Source organism: Babesia bigemina (genome assembly GCF_000981445.1).
Source record: "Babesia bigemina genome assembly Bbig001, chromosome : IV".
Lineage (NCBI taxonomy): Eukaryota > Apicomplexa > Aconoidasida > Piroplasmida > Babesiidae > Babesia > Babesia bigemina.
Window position 1 is genome coordinate 245,031 of NC_027219.1, and position 15,343 is coordinate 260,373.

General features: G+C 48.6%; 7 protein-coding genes across 7 annotated transcripts; 5 read left to right on the forward strand and 2 right to left on the reverse strand.

The window, feature by feature from the left end:
• Positions 1-672: 672 nt before the first annotated feature.
• On the forward strand, positions 673-5,649 carry BBBOND_0401010 (hypothetical protein, conserved; the record flags this gene model as incomplete). Its single annotated transcript, XM_012914341.1, has 1 exon — positions 673-5,649. One exon carries the CDS (start codon positions 673-675, stop codon positions 5,647-5,649), a length of 4,977 nt encoding a protein of 1,658 aa, XP_012769795.1.
• Positions 5,650-5,992: 343 nt separating this feature from the next.
• Positions 5,993-6,184, reverse strand: BBBOND_0401020 (hypothetical protein; the record flags this gene model as incomplete). Its single annotated transcript, XM_012914342.1, has 1 exon — positions 5,993-6,184. The coding sequence occupies one exon, from the start codon at positions 6,182-6,184 to the stop codon at positions 5,993-5,995; it is 192 nt and encodes a 63-aa protein (XP_012769796.1).
• Positions 6,185-6,208: 24 nt separating this feature from the next.
• Positions 6,209-7,204, forward strand: BBBOND_0401030 (hypothetical protein, conserved; the record flags this gene model as incomplete). Its single annotated transcript, XM_012914343.1, has 1 exon — positions 6,209-7,204. One exon carries the CDS (start codon positions 6,209-6,211, stop codon positions 7,202-7,204), a length of 996 nt encoding a protein of 331 aa, XP_012769797.1.
• Positions 7,205-7,260: 56 nt separating this feature from the next.
• Positions 7,261-8,961, forward strand: BBBOND_0401040 (-PHD and RING finger domain-containing protein 1; the record flags this gene model as incomplete). Its single annotated transcript, XM_012914344.1, has 1 exon — positions 7,261-8,961. The coding sequence occupies one exon, from the start codon at positions 7,261-7,263 to the stop codon at positions 8,959-8,961; it is 1,701 nt and encodes a 566-aa protein (XP_012769798.1).
• Positions 8,962-10,542: 1,581 nt separating this feature from the next.
• BBBOND_0401050 (hypothetical protein) lies at positions 10,543-11,654 on the reverse strand (the record flags this gene model as incomplete). Its single annotated transcript, XM_012914345.1, has 6 exons — positions 10,543-10,586; positions 10,623-10,758; positions 10,791-11,093; positions 11,168-11,317; positions 11,500-11,574; positions 11,613-11,654. 6 exons carry the CDS (start codon positions 11,652-11,654, stop codon positions 10,543-10,545), a joined length of 750 nt encoding a protein of 249 aa, XP_012769799.1.
• A 724-nt stretch (positions 11,655-12,378) lies between these two features.
• On the forward strand, positions 12,379-14,518 carry BBBOND_0401060 (hypothetical protein, conserved; the record flags this gene model as incomplete). Its single annotated transcript, XM_012914346.1, has 2 exons — positions 12,379-12,435; positions 12,794-14,518. The coding sequence occupies 2 exons, from the start codon at positions 12,379-12,381 to the stop codon at positions 14,516-14,518; spliced, it is 1,782 nt and encodes a 593-aa protein (XP_012769800.1).
• Positions 14,519-14,614: 96 nt separating this feature from the next.
• BBBOND_0401070 (hypothetical protein) lies at positions 14,615-15,216 on the forward strand (the record flags this gene model as incomplete). Its single annotated transcript, XM_012914347.1, has 2 exons — positions 14,615-14,662; positions 14,806-15,216. The coding sequence occupies 2 exons, from the start codon at positions 14,615-14,617 to the stop codon at positions 15,214-15,216; spliced, it is 459 nt and encodes a 152-aa protein (XP_012769801.1).
• Between the last annotated feature and the right edge of the window lie 127 nt (positions 15,217-15,343).

Sequence of the window (15,343 nt, forward strand, 5' to 3'; positions counted from 1 at the left end):
GAATCTTAGATATACTCACACATTTGTTAATTATGCTATCGAAATGTTATAGGAGAATCGTGGAAGCACTGTCTGAATGAACTTCAGTCGGTTGCAAAGGCTTACACATTAGCATTGTCTTAACTGAAGGCATCGTCCATCGGCACTAACACCAGCGTATTGTTCTTATTTAGCCTACAAATAGCGTGTTTAACAGTAATATATTTTCAACATAGCGACGTAACGTACTAAAGGTCAGACTAATCACGCGACCACCTTTAGCGGGCACCTAGCGCAATGTATTTGTATTTGAGAACCCAGATGACAAGGGTTGCCGATTACGGTGTATATTTCACCACAAAAGGTATTCGCTAATAATGTAGATACTCTTTGTTGCACTAGGAGCGCCCTTCCGAGGAAAATTGCCACATACAACATCGACTGTGCTGCAGAATGTATGCATCTTCAAAAATTGCGACATATAGACGCCATATTATCGTATGAGCTGAGTCCTCAACGTATTTTAATTAAGGGTGTGAGTACTCATAGACGTTGTATCGCGGATATTTAAAGCGCCCAACGCGGGTGAAGGTTTTTCGTTCCTTTTGTATGGAATCTTAACATATCTCATGTTCCACTAGGGGTGGTTGAAGATTGAATGTGCGCATTATAGGCAGCTGTTTAAAGAATCACATGTCAGACGACGTGGTAGACGGTACGCTTGGGCCGCTACTCGGCGTTGAAGACTGGATCGAATTCTTACGACACAGAGGTGAGCTGAATTATCACTTCCAAAGTGGACAATATGCGGAAGAAGCGTCGCTTTTGTTAAAAGGGGTTAATGGCGGTGTTGGGGCCGGTAAGGGCAATGGCAGAAGGTCCATCCGTAAAGGTCAACCACCTGCTCCTTCCGCCGACATATGCGAGGTACACAGAGATGCAGAGAAAAACGCAACAGAATACTCGGACAATTTGAATTCTGATAACGTCGATGAGTGTCCTTCATCTAATGAAATATGCCTCGATCTACCGCTTCATCCCTTAGCGGAGGGTGATCGTCGACCTACTTTGGTCGAAGGTGATGAAGATGATTCTGCATTCAAAAACACGAAGTACAATTCATTAGAGATTGGACTCGTCGATTCAAATGCGTCGCAATCCGGAGCCCCAGATGCTTCATACGGGCTGCAGGGCCCCAATAGTGATAGCGGCAGATCGAATTCTGCTGCCACACCCGTTGCGGAGATTGATGAGATGAACGCGCTGTATCCTTGGGGCGCATTAAATCGCGATGTTCTCATTTCCGCACGAAATAGTGGCCTTGAACCAACCACGCTGGGGCACGTCCTCAAGAGACGCAACAAACTTTGGGCAAAGACTCAATGTATCCACAAGAGTGCGAAGGCGGATTTCGAAAAGCATCTGCGCCTGTATCAGCGGCAGTTTGAGACGTACAGCAAATCTGGCGACGGGTGGGTAAACGTTAACGACGACCGGAAGACAGATCCCATATTTTTGCGAGAATCCACGTACTTGACAGGTGCCCGTAATGTGCGAAAAGTGATGCGACAGGTCTCCGCTGACATGTCGATGGGCGATGCTGATAGTTCAGAGGTGGTCAACGCAAAAGCCACCGGTGGTAGGTCGTCTCGTCATAAATGCAATGCACTGAAGGGTGTATACGACTGGAACAACGTGATATTTTGTCCCAACATATTTGATTCTAGTGACCTTATACACAGACACGGACGTCGCACAGTTCGTCTCTATAAGAATTTATACGACTGCCTGGTCCATGGATGGGTGCATCCAGGTTTGGTTGTATGCGAGGTTAAGGATGCAACGCATCCTATTCGTTTTGCAACACCGACGGAACAGGACTGCTACACCGTAGTGTACGCGGGTCCGAGAATCCCTGAGCATTCTACACAGCGTGTTGTATTCGGGGAGTACACCGGTGTGATCTACAGGGAAGGATCCCTGTCAGACTCCGTTTTCGAGTATGCATTTGAACTAAACTTCGCACCATGTGCTTGGATAAATGCGGAAATTGAAATTTCAGAAGACACAGCTGAAATAGGACAAAACGGTGACTTGGTTTTGCTGCCCAGCAACGCAAAATTCGTACTGGACAGCAGCCACGCGTGCAATGAGCTGAGTTTGGTGAACCACTACCAGTCGGTAAAGGCGTACGGTGGTGAGAAGTGGGTCGCTCCGAACTGTGAGTGGCAGCAGGTCTTCCTTGACGGGTGGCCGCACGTGGTGCTCACGTCCAAGTTGGGTGTGGCCGTCAATCCCGGTGACGAGCTAGTTGCTGATTTCGGAGCGTTGTGGTTTTCTAAAGTTGAGGAGAACGCCCACAAGTTCATTCGTAATGAAATCATAGAGTATCGTCTGGGAAGGGCGACCGGCCCCCCAACTCAAAATCAAGTGGAAGTACCCCAACGCCCACTATCCAGTATTGACATAGGTTTAGTTTCCAATTCCATCGCTACATCAGTTCCAGTCTGTGTCATATGCCATAATATTGGTGACGATAACGGTGACCATTCTAGTCCTGATGAATCTGATTCGGTGTCATGCGACGGATGCGACCGCTTCTTCCACATGACCTGCTTGCGTAACATAAATTTGGTTTCCGCCGTACAAATGGTCAAGGACGGTATAGGCCACGCATGGTTGCCCTCAACAACGTGCAAGGGAATTCCGCAAGGGTCAGGGAAGTTCTACTGCAATTTTTGCCGACATCTTGCGAAGAAGATTTATATGCATGACACTGGTTGCGACTACATGCCGCTTTCCAGCGGTGTTAATGTCAACACGCAGAATGGGCTCACTGGCACGTTCGATTCACAGAATCATTTACAAAGGGATCACCAAGCGGAGAATAGAGACGCAAATCATGCAGATGAAACAACACGCAACACAAGTCTACCCACTGGAGATGACGTTATATCTGAGAACAATGGCAATTCAATGCACACCATTGTGCCCGACAAAACGTATCCAGTTCAGCAGGGCGATATTTTTCAGTTGTGTGAACGTCCAGATGGTGGTGAAGTCGTTGAGAGTGCGGCAACAAACGATGCGGTCATCTGTCCAACACGTTTTCCTTCGAGTAAACTTCGCCCCGAAGAAGAAACATACGTATGTAATTCAGGACCAAAGCTTTTGATGCAGCCGCTCAAAACACCATCAATGCATGATTTCGCGATTGCTAGTCAGTACAAGCTTCAGTTGCAAAGTGGCAATATACTTGGACAGAACAACAACAGATTGCCTGTGAAATCAACAGGAACTTATGCATCAGATTTGCTTGGCGCATCCGAAAAGCGGTTAGACACCGATTGCAGCAGGCAGCGTCGTGTTTCGGGTGTCAGTGAGGGTGATGCGATGGGATTAAAGATAGCAGAAAAATGCGCGGATAGAACATCGTCTTCATTACAAGTTAATAAACCAAGCCACTGCCCAACGTGTTTAAGGCATTTCTCACCACCGGAAAATATGGGGAAAGCGGTGCATGAAGGGCTTGACGCATCTTCACAACCCGTACCACCCTTATCAACATCCAAATGCGAAAATGGCGATGTTTCGCACCTGGAAGCGAATCTTCATTCTGGGAATGTTTCCAGTGCGGGCGATTTTTCAAACTTTGTTCCTCTGGTTGCTGGAGCAGCTGACAAAGAAGCCTTATCGAACACTGGACCGGACGCTGCCCCTGACGCTTTGGAGCAGGAGAAACCACTTGATACCGTAATATTGGACGCCGAACGTACAAACAATGCGGCGCCTTCGCACGATTCTATAGGTTCATTGCATCCCAGTTGCGATTCTGAAGCGCTGTCCTTTTCGCAGATGGAGGGCCATTCTGAAACAATGAAGGCCTTCCAGACACCCACTGATTACCCAAGTACGTCGGATGTAAATATATTCGCTGGTGGTAGTATTTCAAACCAAATGCATTCGACAGCGAATACAGGAAGCGAAGAATATCCACATAACGCGCCATCCACAAACGCAGGAAAGGATCCAAAGGATGATAAAACAGATGAATCCGTTTTCAACTCAAAGAGCCCCGCTGGATGCAATGTCACAGCATCTGGTGATAAAGATTCCGCGAGCACCATGCCACTCCCTGGGGGGTCACCTGGCCGCGCTGAGACGCACATAACAACGGCCAACATCGACCGTGCAGTATATTTTTACAAGACTCTAGGGAATCAGATGAAGTTACCCCCGCTAACTGCGTTGTCTGAGTTTGACTGCTGTGCTCCGCAAGGTGACGATACTACAATGGCGGATTATCTTGGGTGCAAGTATTTAGCTGGTATGTGGCAGATTGAACCATTTGCGATGTTTGGCGACAGCGTACGTGTCTGTGGCGAATGTTACGAAAAGTACGGCTCGAAGGCAAATGTTTACGTCTGTCGCTTACTCCGGCGCCACTTATCTGGTAATTACGACCATCCGATGAACACTACGCCAGCGCAGATGCGCGAGCTTGTGTTAATGGCCTACGAGCAGCACGTGCAGATGTTGCTGAGGCTGTTGGTGCTTAAAAACGTCGCAATCCAATTCATGTGCCGTTTGTGCTGTCATTTTGTAAGTCGTCAACTGTTTCACCAAAAACAAGATATCTTCCCGCCCTTACCGTTCCCGTCGCATTTCATGGGAGAGGATTCGGGTAATCCTGAAGGTGTCCTGGCTGATCCGTCAGGCTTGCTGAGTGGTGTAAGGACATCTGGCGCTCGTGCTATGAAAGCTAACCAAAAGAAGGTCTTGCAGTCGCACCTGAGTTCGTTCGTAACGTCTGTAAAGAATGCGGTATGTAATTTACCGCTTAGCTCTAAATCCGACCCCGCGCTGAATTATGAGCTGCTGAGTGCAATGGGCGCGTTTAGTGATGAATTCTCTCGCCTGGCCAACTGCCAAAACATTGTGGAATACCTCAACGACCTCATGTCTCACAAGGTCTTGGACGCCGATAACACCCCCAGTCAACTACAGCAGATGCTAACAAAGGACGAATTGCGGCGTTTTTTTGCGTTCAGGCATTTGGCCGAGCGCTCGCCTGGTCCGTTCGGTCCGTCGCAGTCGTCCCAAGTCCGTGTTCGTAAGCGAGACCGGGGTCCCACGTTTATACCTTTGATCGGCATAGTGCCCGGCAGATCTTTCATCTATCGGCATTTCAAGGACGGTTATTACCGAGGATTGGTAACGGAGTACCTGGAGGATTCGGTTCTAGGCAAGCATTCGTTTTTGGTGGCATACAGCGACGGCGACGACGAGACGTTGAGCCAGAAAGATTTGATCGGGGAAATAGTGGACAATTTGCACAACATCGAAGGCGTGCTGACTAATCTTTCGCAGAATGACACGAGGAATGAGGAAATCCTGCTGAGGATGCGTAGTTACGGTGACCAGAGCTTGGGCGCGTTGTGTTCCGAGTTACGGCGCGAGATGCTGCATAATCTGATGCTTCACCAGACGGCTGATCCCTATAAACGCTCGGAATCGTCGAAGAAGCATTCACCGGACTTAACGAATGCTGCGTCCGAGACTGCAGCAGTAGACGTCGATAGCTCAGTGACACAGCATGGCAGTCCGCAGCCTGTATACCCGACTCCCGCCGCTTCTGTGGATGAAACCAATGAGATCACACCCCAGTGATAGTGGCAATTGGATTTCAGATAAGCTACTAATCTATATGCGTAATTATATTTGACGGCTGTTCGCGACCGACAGGCATTTTCGATGCACTTTACCGGCGTGTTCTCGTTAATGGTTGCGATTGCAACGTATATTGTTGGCAAAAATTCTCAATTCAGGTTGCATTGGCGTGATGGCGAACGTGACAACGCTCTCCATATGTGTTTTTAGTCGTGGTGGAACTCTGCGCTGAGTTATCAGTCCTTATTCACACTGCGTGCTACCACATCACGGTACAGAATCCATTTGCCAATAGCTGACCGCTGCCAACATGACTGTACTCTAGTGGGAGTACTGCGCGTATCTACCTCGACACACCGAATGTGTACGTTACACATCTGCATATTTCATTGTCTAACTTCAACTGTGGATAGGTTAAAGTGCCCGTGGTATGTTCTGAGGTGCTCGCGTCGCGGGTCTTTCGTGACGCACGGCCGGCTGCACATGAGCACTGGTGTTCCGGGGTGTTGCGAATGGGTTGACTAAGAATGTCCATTATCGCTGTTGACCTTAGACATCAATGGCAGAAAAGGAGGTGGTTATTTCTCGGCTGCAGAGCGCTCTTCTGCGTTTGCCAAAGGATGATCTGATCAAGTTGCTCCGGAGCACGTACCAGGCTATGCGCATAAAGCATGGAATACCCTACGAGCGCCCCGAATCGAATACACACAGCTCCGCAGCACAGAGAGAAACGGCCGCCAGGGGCGTAAAGGCTACTGCCGCTCGCAGCAAGAGGAAACACAGCGTAGGCAAAAGGAAACCGTCCGACACCCCTTCGGATAAAGGACATTTTGCGAAGGTGGAACAGCCTACCTTCCGACAAATCGACATTTTGGCTGACGATTTTAAAGATTTGAACCTGTCTTATGACTCCGACGCGTTCGACTTGGCCGAACCGAGCGCCGACAACCAGCAGCATGCCAGCTCTCCGACTCACGGCGGCACCGTCGACCGAGCCAGTGTACAGGAGAGCACCTTAGATGACCGGGAATTCGCAATTCAGACCCTAAAGGATGATGCGCGGCAGATAGTGCCTCCACTGGACCTTTCAGGCATAAGTGCCAGCGCGAAGGAGGCGTACAAGGTGACCGACTTCCTGCCGTCACCGGAAGTGTGTGCGACAGGTTCGTTTTCAGAGTCGAAAAATAACGTCTTACTAGACCCTTACGTGAAACTGAAGCATGTAACGTGTCCGGAGGCGCATCCGGTAGGGGAATTTGCAACCGACAACTTTAGTGGCCATTGGCTACGTGACTCGCCTGGGTACAGCATGCCAGACAACAGCAAAATGCCACATCCTCGCACTGTTGTCCGAGGTAACTACACCGTGACACCGCGGCCGGGACAGTGGGTGAGGGGCTATCCCCTCCCTCAGCATGTGTACGATCCGCCGTATCTGCACCTTCCTCAGGCTTTTGGAACTATGCCCGGTGGGCAAGTCGCTTATCGCGATATGCAGCGACTTGGGCCATGCGCTCCAAGTCAGGTTCGTGGCCGCTCAGTGCAGCGTTTCTAGCCCCCATATGTTACATTTTTTAAAGTGTGTACGCCTTCCTACATGACTATGAGCAAATGTGTGACTCGTGGGAGGTTGATGGCAGACTACTCGCCAAAATAGACGAGTATTTTGACTTCAACCACCGACAGGTCTCCGGCCCCGCTACTTTCAGCGACGGTCCTAACGGCTCGTTTTCTCGCCACAAACGCGCGCGCATTTTGGATTCCCCGACGGATGACGTCGTAACTGTCAATAGCGACACATCCGATGACGCAGCGAGTGATAGAGAGGGCTCTTACGAGCCCGAATGCATCGTTTGCAGCGAGCCGTTCACGGACACGTCGGATGTCGGCGTTCCCATGAGCTGTATGCACATTTTCTGCTATAGTTGTATTAAAAAGTGGTCGAATCACACGAATGTGTGCCCTATTTGCAAGATCGAATTCAATGAGCTGCGGCGCCTCCGGTGGCGTCAATTTGTCGATTATCTGTCGTCGTCCACTAGGTGGAGCCTCAAGCGGTTGCGCCGAACTGTAACTCCCCGCATTAAAAACTTCAAGTCGTTAAAGGAGCATTTGTTGAGTTGCTTGGGCGCCGTCCCGTCGCAGCGCGAATGGGTTTCCCGTAAGAGCCTCGGCGAGGAGACGGATGACAGCGTCGGTGGCTGCGAGGTCTGCGGCGGCGACAACTACTGGGAACAGATGTTGCTATGCGATGGCTGCAACCTCGGTTTCCATTTGTTTTGCCTAAATCCGCCACTGACTAGCATCCCACCAGGAGACTGGTATTGCAAGGAGTGTCTGGACTCAGAGTTACAGCCTCCCCAGGATTCACATGACGCTGTAGCCTCACAAAGCAACACTGCTAGTGCGCGTACAACTGGTAGACGTTTGTCTGGGTCACGGACCACCAGATTGGCAAGGAGGAGTCGTGTTGAATTGGATTCACCCATTACCAGCCGCCATTCTAGTGTAGAGTCGGACAGTGAACAGAGACCCACGTCGAGTGCTGCGAGTAGTGGTGATAGTATAGGGTTAGGTAGTGCAGCACTCGGCAGGAACGTCGAAACGCACCTGGAGCCAGTGTCGGCAAGTCAAGACGTATTGCTCGACCTGGGTGCCGATTTCTTCTCTGGGGACGGGGTACATCCGGGAGAGCACGAATCGGGCAGCGTGACATTGACTCGTATGCCTCCAAGTCTAGCGTCGCGTACTTCGGGGTCCGCGTCGTATCCTTTTAGCCTGGAGGAGAGAGAACGCGCGGACCGTCGACAGGAACGCAATACGTCTGAAAACTCGATCGCAACTAATGAAGAAACCATTGGCACTGAATGCGGCGGTCTTTTCAGTGAACCAGATTCACCGTCAGCTGTTGAATTCGATCGTAACAACGGCGGGCGAGCAGGAGACTCGAAAGAGGCAGTAAATGAGACAGCACTCACACCTGGCGGCTCTGTTGGTGTTATTGCGAACGGTAATGCGGGATCAATGCATGAAGTAAATGTAGAAAATCTAAACCTCGATGACTTGGCTTTTAATGCGAATTCCTTGTCTGTGCAAAGCAGCCAGAACCAGGAAACGCTTGACCCTGCAAGCATTCTGGGTGATATGAGCATGGAGGAGATCGACAGGCTTTTCGAGGACAAGCCTAAACGCTGTATGTCTTTCATTTATCGTTACCGAACGATGATGGAACGGGAAGTCCGTGGTAATGGTCGTATCCAATCCATGCAAAACCCTCGTATTCAAGGCAGCTCTGTGAGGTATATTTTTTGATCGGAACTAAACATATGTGTGTTCGTTGTTGTGGTACACGTGAAGTTGTGATTATCAGGGATATCCTCGTATCATTGTTTACTTGGCATTTGGGGGCCAAACCAACCATTAAATGTTTATGCATGACCCGTAATGGCTTAAAACAGTCAGGCGTGAGTCATGCGTTCTGCGAAACCGGGCGTCCGGATATAAGACGTGTAAGACGTTTTATTGTGACAGTCGCCCCTGTATTATGACCGTATCTGTGCATTGTTGAATGGGTATCGGAACGGATGTGCGCTTCAGGTACGTGTGAGCTCATCAGCTCAAAGACATGGCATCCCATGAAGACGATTTGTGTTCAAGTCTCTGTTGTTGACACCACACATGCCTCTAAGGCTTGTGATGGGGGTATTTACTCTCCCTGCTACGCACAATGCTTGCTACCGAACTCTTCATTTATTCAATGTTTTCCTTAACTCTTACTTGCGTAGATTTTAGCGTTATTCACAATGGCGTATAAGCATTTAATACGTTTCATTTTCCCAAATCCACAATTTATTGTAATGGTTGTTTACGTTTGTGCTACTTGTTTCCGAACATATGCAGCATTAGTCGCTACCCGGATTTAAGTAGGACATGTGTATAATTGTTCAACACCTGAATCTTTAGCAAACTTAATGCACGTGCGACATAGAAGTATTTAAAGATTAATATACTTTCCAGACCATGTTTGTTTTCCATTGTATGTATCATGGTTTGATAAGCTGGGGCTCCAGTTGGACTTTATTTTGAGATTTTGCCGTATCATCCCATAAATCTGTATCTCCGGAATCAACTATAAAAGCTTGTTTTAAAACAAGCTGCTGAAGCATAAAAGGCTGAATACAACAAAATCCGATGTAACCACGCTGCAAGCACGCTGTGCACTCCTCTACGCCGTCTCAGGTGTACGAGCAATAGGCGCCGCCCTGGCGTAGTTTCGCATCACAGCTTGACCAAAAATGCCGGACGGCTGTTTAGTATGACGCTAGTGACACCAGGGAATTCAATCACTGGCCAACTTAATCTTTCATCGCAGTTAGTATCCTTGACTTCCATGACACTAATGATCCTTACACTGCCAAAGATGATTATTTATATGTGGATAGATTGTGAAATTATAGGTCTAAGGAATCGTGTAGAGGTCCTGCCTTTTAAAACGCCAGTGAAAGGCAGTTCCCAGTGGCAAATGTGCATTACCCAATATGTACGCTACCGGAGGGTGCATATTGTGCAGCCGATGCCGATGGATACAAGGCGTGACCTATCAATATGTATGTGATGGCGCCAAGGACACGTATTTGCACAGATGTCGGACTATTCAACCTCAAAAACGGCGTAAACAAGGCCTGTTCGGCACATTTGAGATCACATATAAGACAGACAGCCGTTACATGGACGTCGCCATCCATGATACGTGAAACTTTTCCTCATCAGTAGGTGAATAATAATACATCTACGTTTGGTATTACATACGCTCATTATAACTACGAGATGAATCATGACTATGGTATGTTCTTCACATTAAAATTCTGTGCTTCTATCTTACGTGGCGGCAATCTACGTTTTCGCAGCAGTTGTCTTGTTGGATATAAAGTCACTCACTGCATATCATATTACCGTATGATGTATACGCTTACTTTGTCCTTCCAGAGTTTCCAGCACGAAGTCCTCAAATTCTTCACGGGAGTGGCTCATCTCAGTAATATCAGAAATTATTTCATTTTTGAAATTGGAAAGCAACTTTGCCATTTCCACTCTAATTTCTTCCTTGTTCTGCAATATGACTGATTGCATAACGTAACTACCAACGTTTTCATAATCGCTCCTAGCCGACTTGAGCCTTTTCGTTTCTGGTGATATATGCCATGTTGACTGTAAAATTTACCTTCGGTAATGGTTTCTATCAATTTCCTTTCACATGACAATCTATTTTCTACTACATCTTTCATATCGTTGATGATGTTACTATGCAAGGTTTTCAACCGCTCGACCATTTCATCCAATTTAATTAGGCCTCTTTTCTCTTGCATAAGATTGGCATCAAATGATATATGGTCAAGTTGTTGTCGAGCGTACATATCCAGGGTCACTATCATTCCATCGAGCCACTGAGCGGTTTTATTTCAGCATAGATACGCATGATGTTAAGTCGGTTCACTCTACGTTACACATACTGCCTTACGTTTTGCGCGTCAACTCTGAATTCCGCAATTTTCGCGTCGAATTGCCCATTAAGATTATTATAGACATGAGACAACCGATCGTTGTCAGCCATACTGGCTTCCAAGCTCAAAACAGCCGCCTGAATTTGCCCCACCTTCGCTTCTATGTTCTGCTTTATCGATGAACCGGAAATAAGCAAATAATACGTTCACAAGCACAACGTACATCGTTTACTACAACTGCGGATGTCTGTACTGCTGTACACTGCACCCCAACGGCCTATCCAGCAGTGTATGCAACGTCTCATGGAACGAATGCTTATTGACAGCACGATACAAGCAATAACCTTACCTTGTGATTTTGCTCGTACCGTTGAAGCACAGATGTGTATTTTGCATCTAGGTGATCTAGTCTTACAGAAATAAGCTTTAAAAATTGAGTTTTGTTCGGCAAGGTGCACTAACCTCTAAGCAGCTAGAGCTCCACTTTTTGTTCACGGGCTCCATGTGTTGCCGGAATGATGAATAACTCAACTATGTGTGCCAGTAGCAGCACCCTAGATTTCTGTGACTTTTTCGGGTGGACTTGCAGTAGCCTTCTGCTTTTGGTAGAATCCAGCGTTGATCAGACTTATCTCAATGCAAGATCCGACAATCATCATAATACCACATAATATTGGCAATCCCCTATAAGGCTGAGGAGGTGGTAACGCTTTAATGCCCTGTTCATTGAATTTTCACTTGATGTGTGGAAGCACTTACTTCCATGTTGCTCGTAGGAAACCAAGGAGGAAAATTCCCGTTAGAAGCCACAACAGAATACGTGCTATATACAGATTTAGCAAGTAAATAATCGGACTCAAGGCATATTATGCACTTTGTTCTCGATGTGTAACACAAGCCGTAGAATCCTGTCTACGGCACTGCGTGGAGAATGGAAGACGTGTTCAGCCTCTGGGCGAATGTACACAGTTGGCAGCTAATACAGACACACACATTGACAACGTGAGTTGGTTATTTGACGCGGTCGCTGTTCATCATTTGGTAGGATTGTGGTGTACAGCGCTGCTTATGTTGTCACGACCGGAATACTTTACCTAACGTCATAAACATATAACAATTTCCACACACACTGACACACACTATTTCACATTACTGGGTTATGTGGTGAAGACATGGCTACCGTTTGCCTTTGAATCTATCCGCAGTCTGGACGTGAGTGGTTTGAAGGATGAAAGCAGCAGTGGTTTCGTTATTGCTTTCTGCAATACTTCCACTCTATGTTGAGGTGAGTGTGTAATTCTTTAATACATAAGTGTTCATGACTGCGTAATTCGTGAGTGTCTTCTAGTGTGTTACCAACTATGTTGTGCGTCAGCTTCGTTCGCCTCTCCAAGAGGTCTAGGACGAACCGATTGGGCACAGAACGGGTTTTACACAGCTTATGACGGTGTTAAGTGAGACATGGCTGCTTACAATCAAGCTGTAAGATTTTCAGCGCCTTTGTTGTCATAAATATTTGGCTAGACAGATTTCCTGGCGCCATCTGATATCCCATATGTTCCTATTGAGGAGTTTCAACATATATAAATGCATAATTGGTACCGATTTTGTATTTCATCTCGAAAAGTTTCAACCGTGTTCAGGGGGCAACGGAACTCGAGGTCCACAGGCTCAGCGGCTTTACGTTAAATGACAAAAGTTATGGCTTCCCTGACGCATTGTACTATGGCAGAATCGCTAACGTGCGCTCGCTATACCGCGACTTAGCTTCACAAAGCACGGAAATGACCGATGCAGCGTTGGAGGATGCTTTGGCGAAACGTATGCATAAGAATGGTTATACCCTGATGTTCCGTCTTCAGGATGTTCTACAAAACCGTCTGGATTTCGCATCGTTTCGTACTTTGCTGAAATCTAGCGGCAGTACCGCCATGCTCTTGATCCCTCCGCCGTCGAACATTTTACCCGGCTCACCGCAAGGTTGCACGGAGTCTCCAATGCTGGATTCCATTTCAGGAGAAAACCTACCAGTTTGCAAGTACGACACTCCTTTATTTCACCAATCCACAATGTCTGCTTTTCACGAGTTTCTGTTGAATTGTGATCCGAAGTCATTACTGGCTGTAGTGGAGGAAGGTGAGGATGCGTTGACTGTGATGCGCGAGTACGCGTCCGGAGTTGCGCCACTAGGTGCCGTGAACCGGTACAGGATCACTTCATCCACTTATAAGAGTGTGTCTAACTACAAATCCTTAAACATTTTTGGCACATTGAGGAGCGCCCACAACGAGGGAGTTGGTGACAATGCGGCGACTGACTCCAGCGGCAATTCTTCCAAAGAGCATGATAACGAAGGCGCCCCGGTAAAGCCCAAAATTGTGTTATGCTCCCACTTCGATACGTTTTCGCTGCTGCAGAGCTACCGCGCGGCAGCGTCAAACAACGCCGGTTTGATTGCGCTGCTGGAGCTGGCGCATTTGCTCGTAGGTTTGGATCATCACTCTTACGAGGTCGTGGTATTGCTAACCAGTGGCTCCATTTTGAACTTCCAGGGCGCGGCAACGTTCGCCAACTCCTACCCCAATATCACCAACGTGGAGCTGGTGCTTTGCCTTGATGACCTGACTGGTCCGGAGCTTTACGTCCACACGTCAAGCAAGTCCACAGCCTTTTCCCATTTCTTCCAAGAGCACCTATCTCGCAGCGTGAGTGACACGATTAAACGCGGCGTGAACACAAAGGCCAAGCTGCTGTCTTTCCAGCACGAACAATTCAGCCGTCAGAAAGTACACTCCATCACCCTGACATCTGTGAAGGATTCGGTTGCGCTCCCGCTTCGTCAGCGCTCGTTTGAATACTCGTGTGATGCGTCGGTGCTGGCCAACCACGTCATTGCGATCGCCCAGGCCTTGGCATCGGCGTTGCACTGTGGCCCGCTCGCTGTGGATGCATCTGAAGTGCAATCGCGCATCACCTCGTGGGAAGCTAAACTTGGGAATCCGCGTTGCGGCCTGACGCACGACCTGCATAAAGACAAAGCAGTTGCCTCGATTGTGGATCATTTGAGGCCGTTGCTGGAGACCATTTCAACCCAGCATGTTACCAGCAAGGTCGTTGATTTCGGTTTTAACGCCAACAAACCCATGAGGGTGGCCTTTTACCGTAACCGCACTACCGTGTATCACGTGTGCGTCCTGCTTGCGTCGGTGGTCTACATTTTCGTGATGTGGTCGATAATCCGCGCCTCGCCCAAAGTGGCATTCACTGACATAATGGAGACCATTTACGGGGCATCCCCTAGCAAGCAGCAGGACTCCCCGGACGCAAAGCCCATCGGCCGCTCGCAGTCCAAGCACAAAATAGTTTAATAGTCTGACTGATGGTTAAATTACTGATGCAGCATCGCGTATCTGCGCCACGCTTACATCTGATAGTTGCAAGAACAATGTACTTTATACGTGTTTATGGACCTGGGTAGGCACGGCAGTTACCCGCCTCCTCATGTGTTGCCAGTGTGTTGCGCGCATCCAGGACCGCGGTGCGTAGCTCCTGCCTATATAGTATTGCATTTGGCGTACTTCTCGTTCCACTCGCGCGCAACCCGCTCCGCGTCCGCCTTGTCCGACTTGAAGTGGTCGGCAATGGCCGTGTCGAGTGGGTCGTCCGGCTCAGGCGCGCTGAGCAGCGACTGCACGCTAAGCAGCACCGTTCGTATCTGCAACGCGGGGCTCCACTTGTCCTTCAGGATGTCCAGGCATATCCTGCCGAGCTTGTCGATGTTCGGGTGGTATATGCTGGTGAGGAATCGCACCTTCGGCGGCTCCATTGGGTACTGCTCGGGGAGAAACAGCTCGAGTTTGTACACACCTCCCTCGTAGGGTGTGCTCTCCGGTCCCAGCATCCGGATGTTGAAGTGCCGGTTGTTTCCGGGGTTGAGCTCGGCCCGGATGCCGGGTGCTGCACGAACATCAGCGTGTCGGGTGAGATGACGTCAACTTACGCGAATCGTTCGCCAAATTTTCGGTTTCCTTCAGTATCCGTTTGGGCGTCATTGTGCGTCTTGTGATGACTTCTGTTTGCGCCTTGCTCCTCCCCATAGGTGTTTGCCCGATAGCTTGTGATTCCGCGGATTTCTGGGCGTCACGGTGTGCCAAACACCATTTGGGTGCATCTTCCTAACGGTTGTTTGAGGA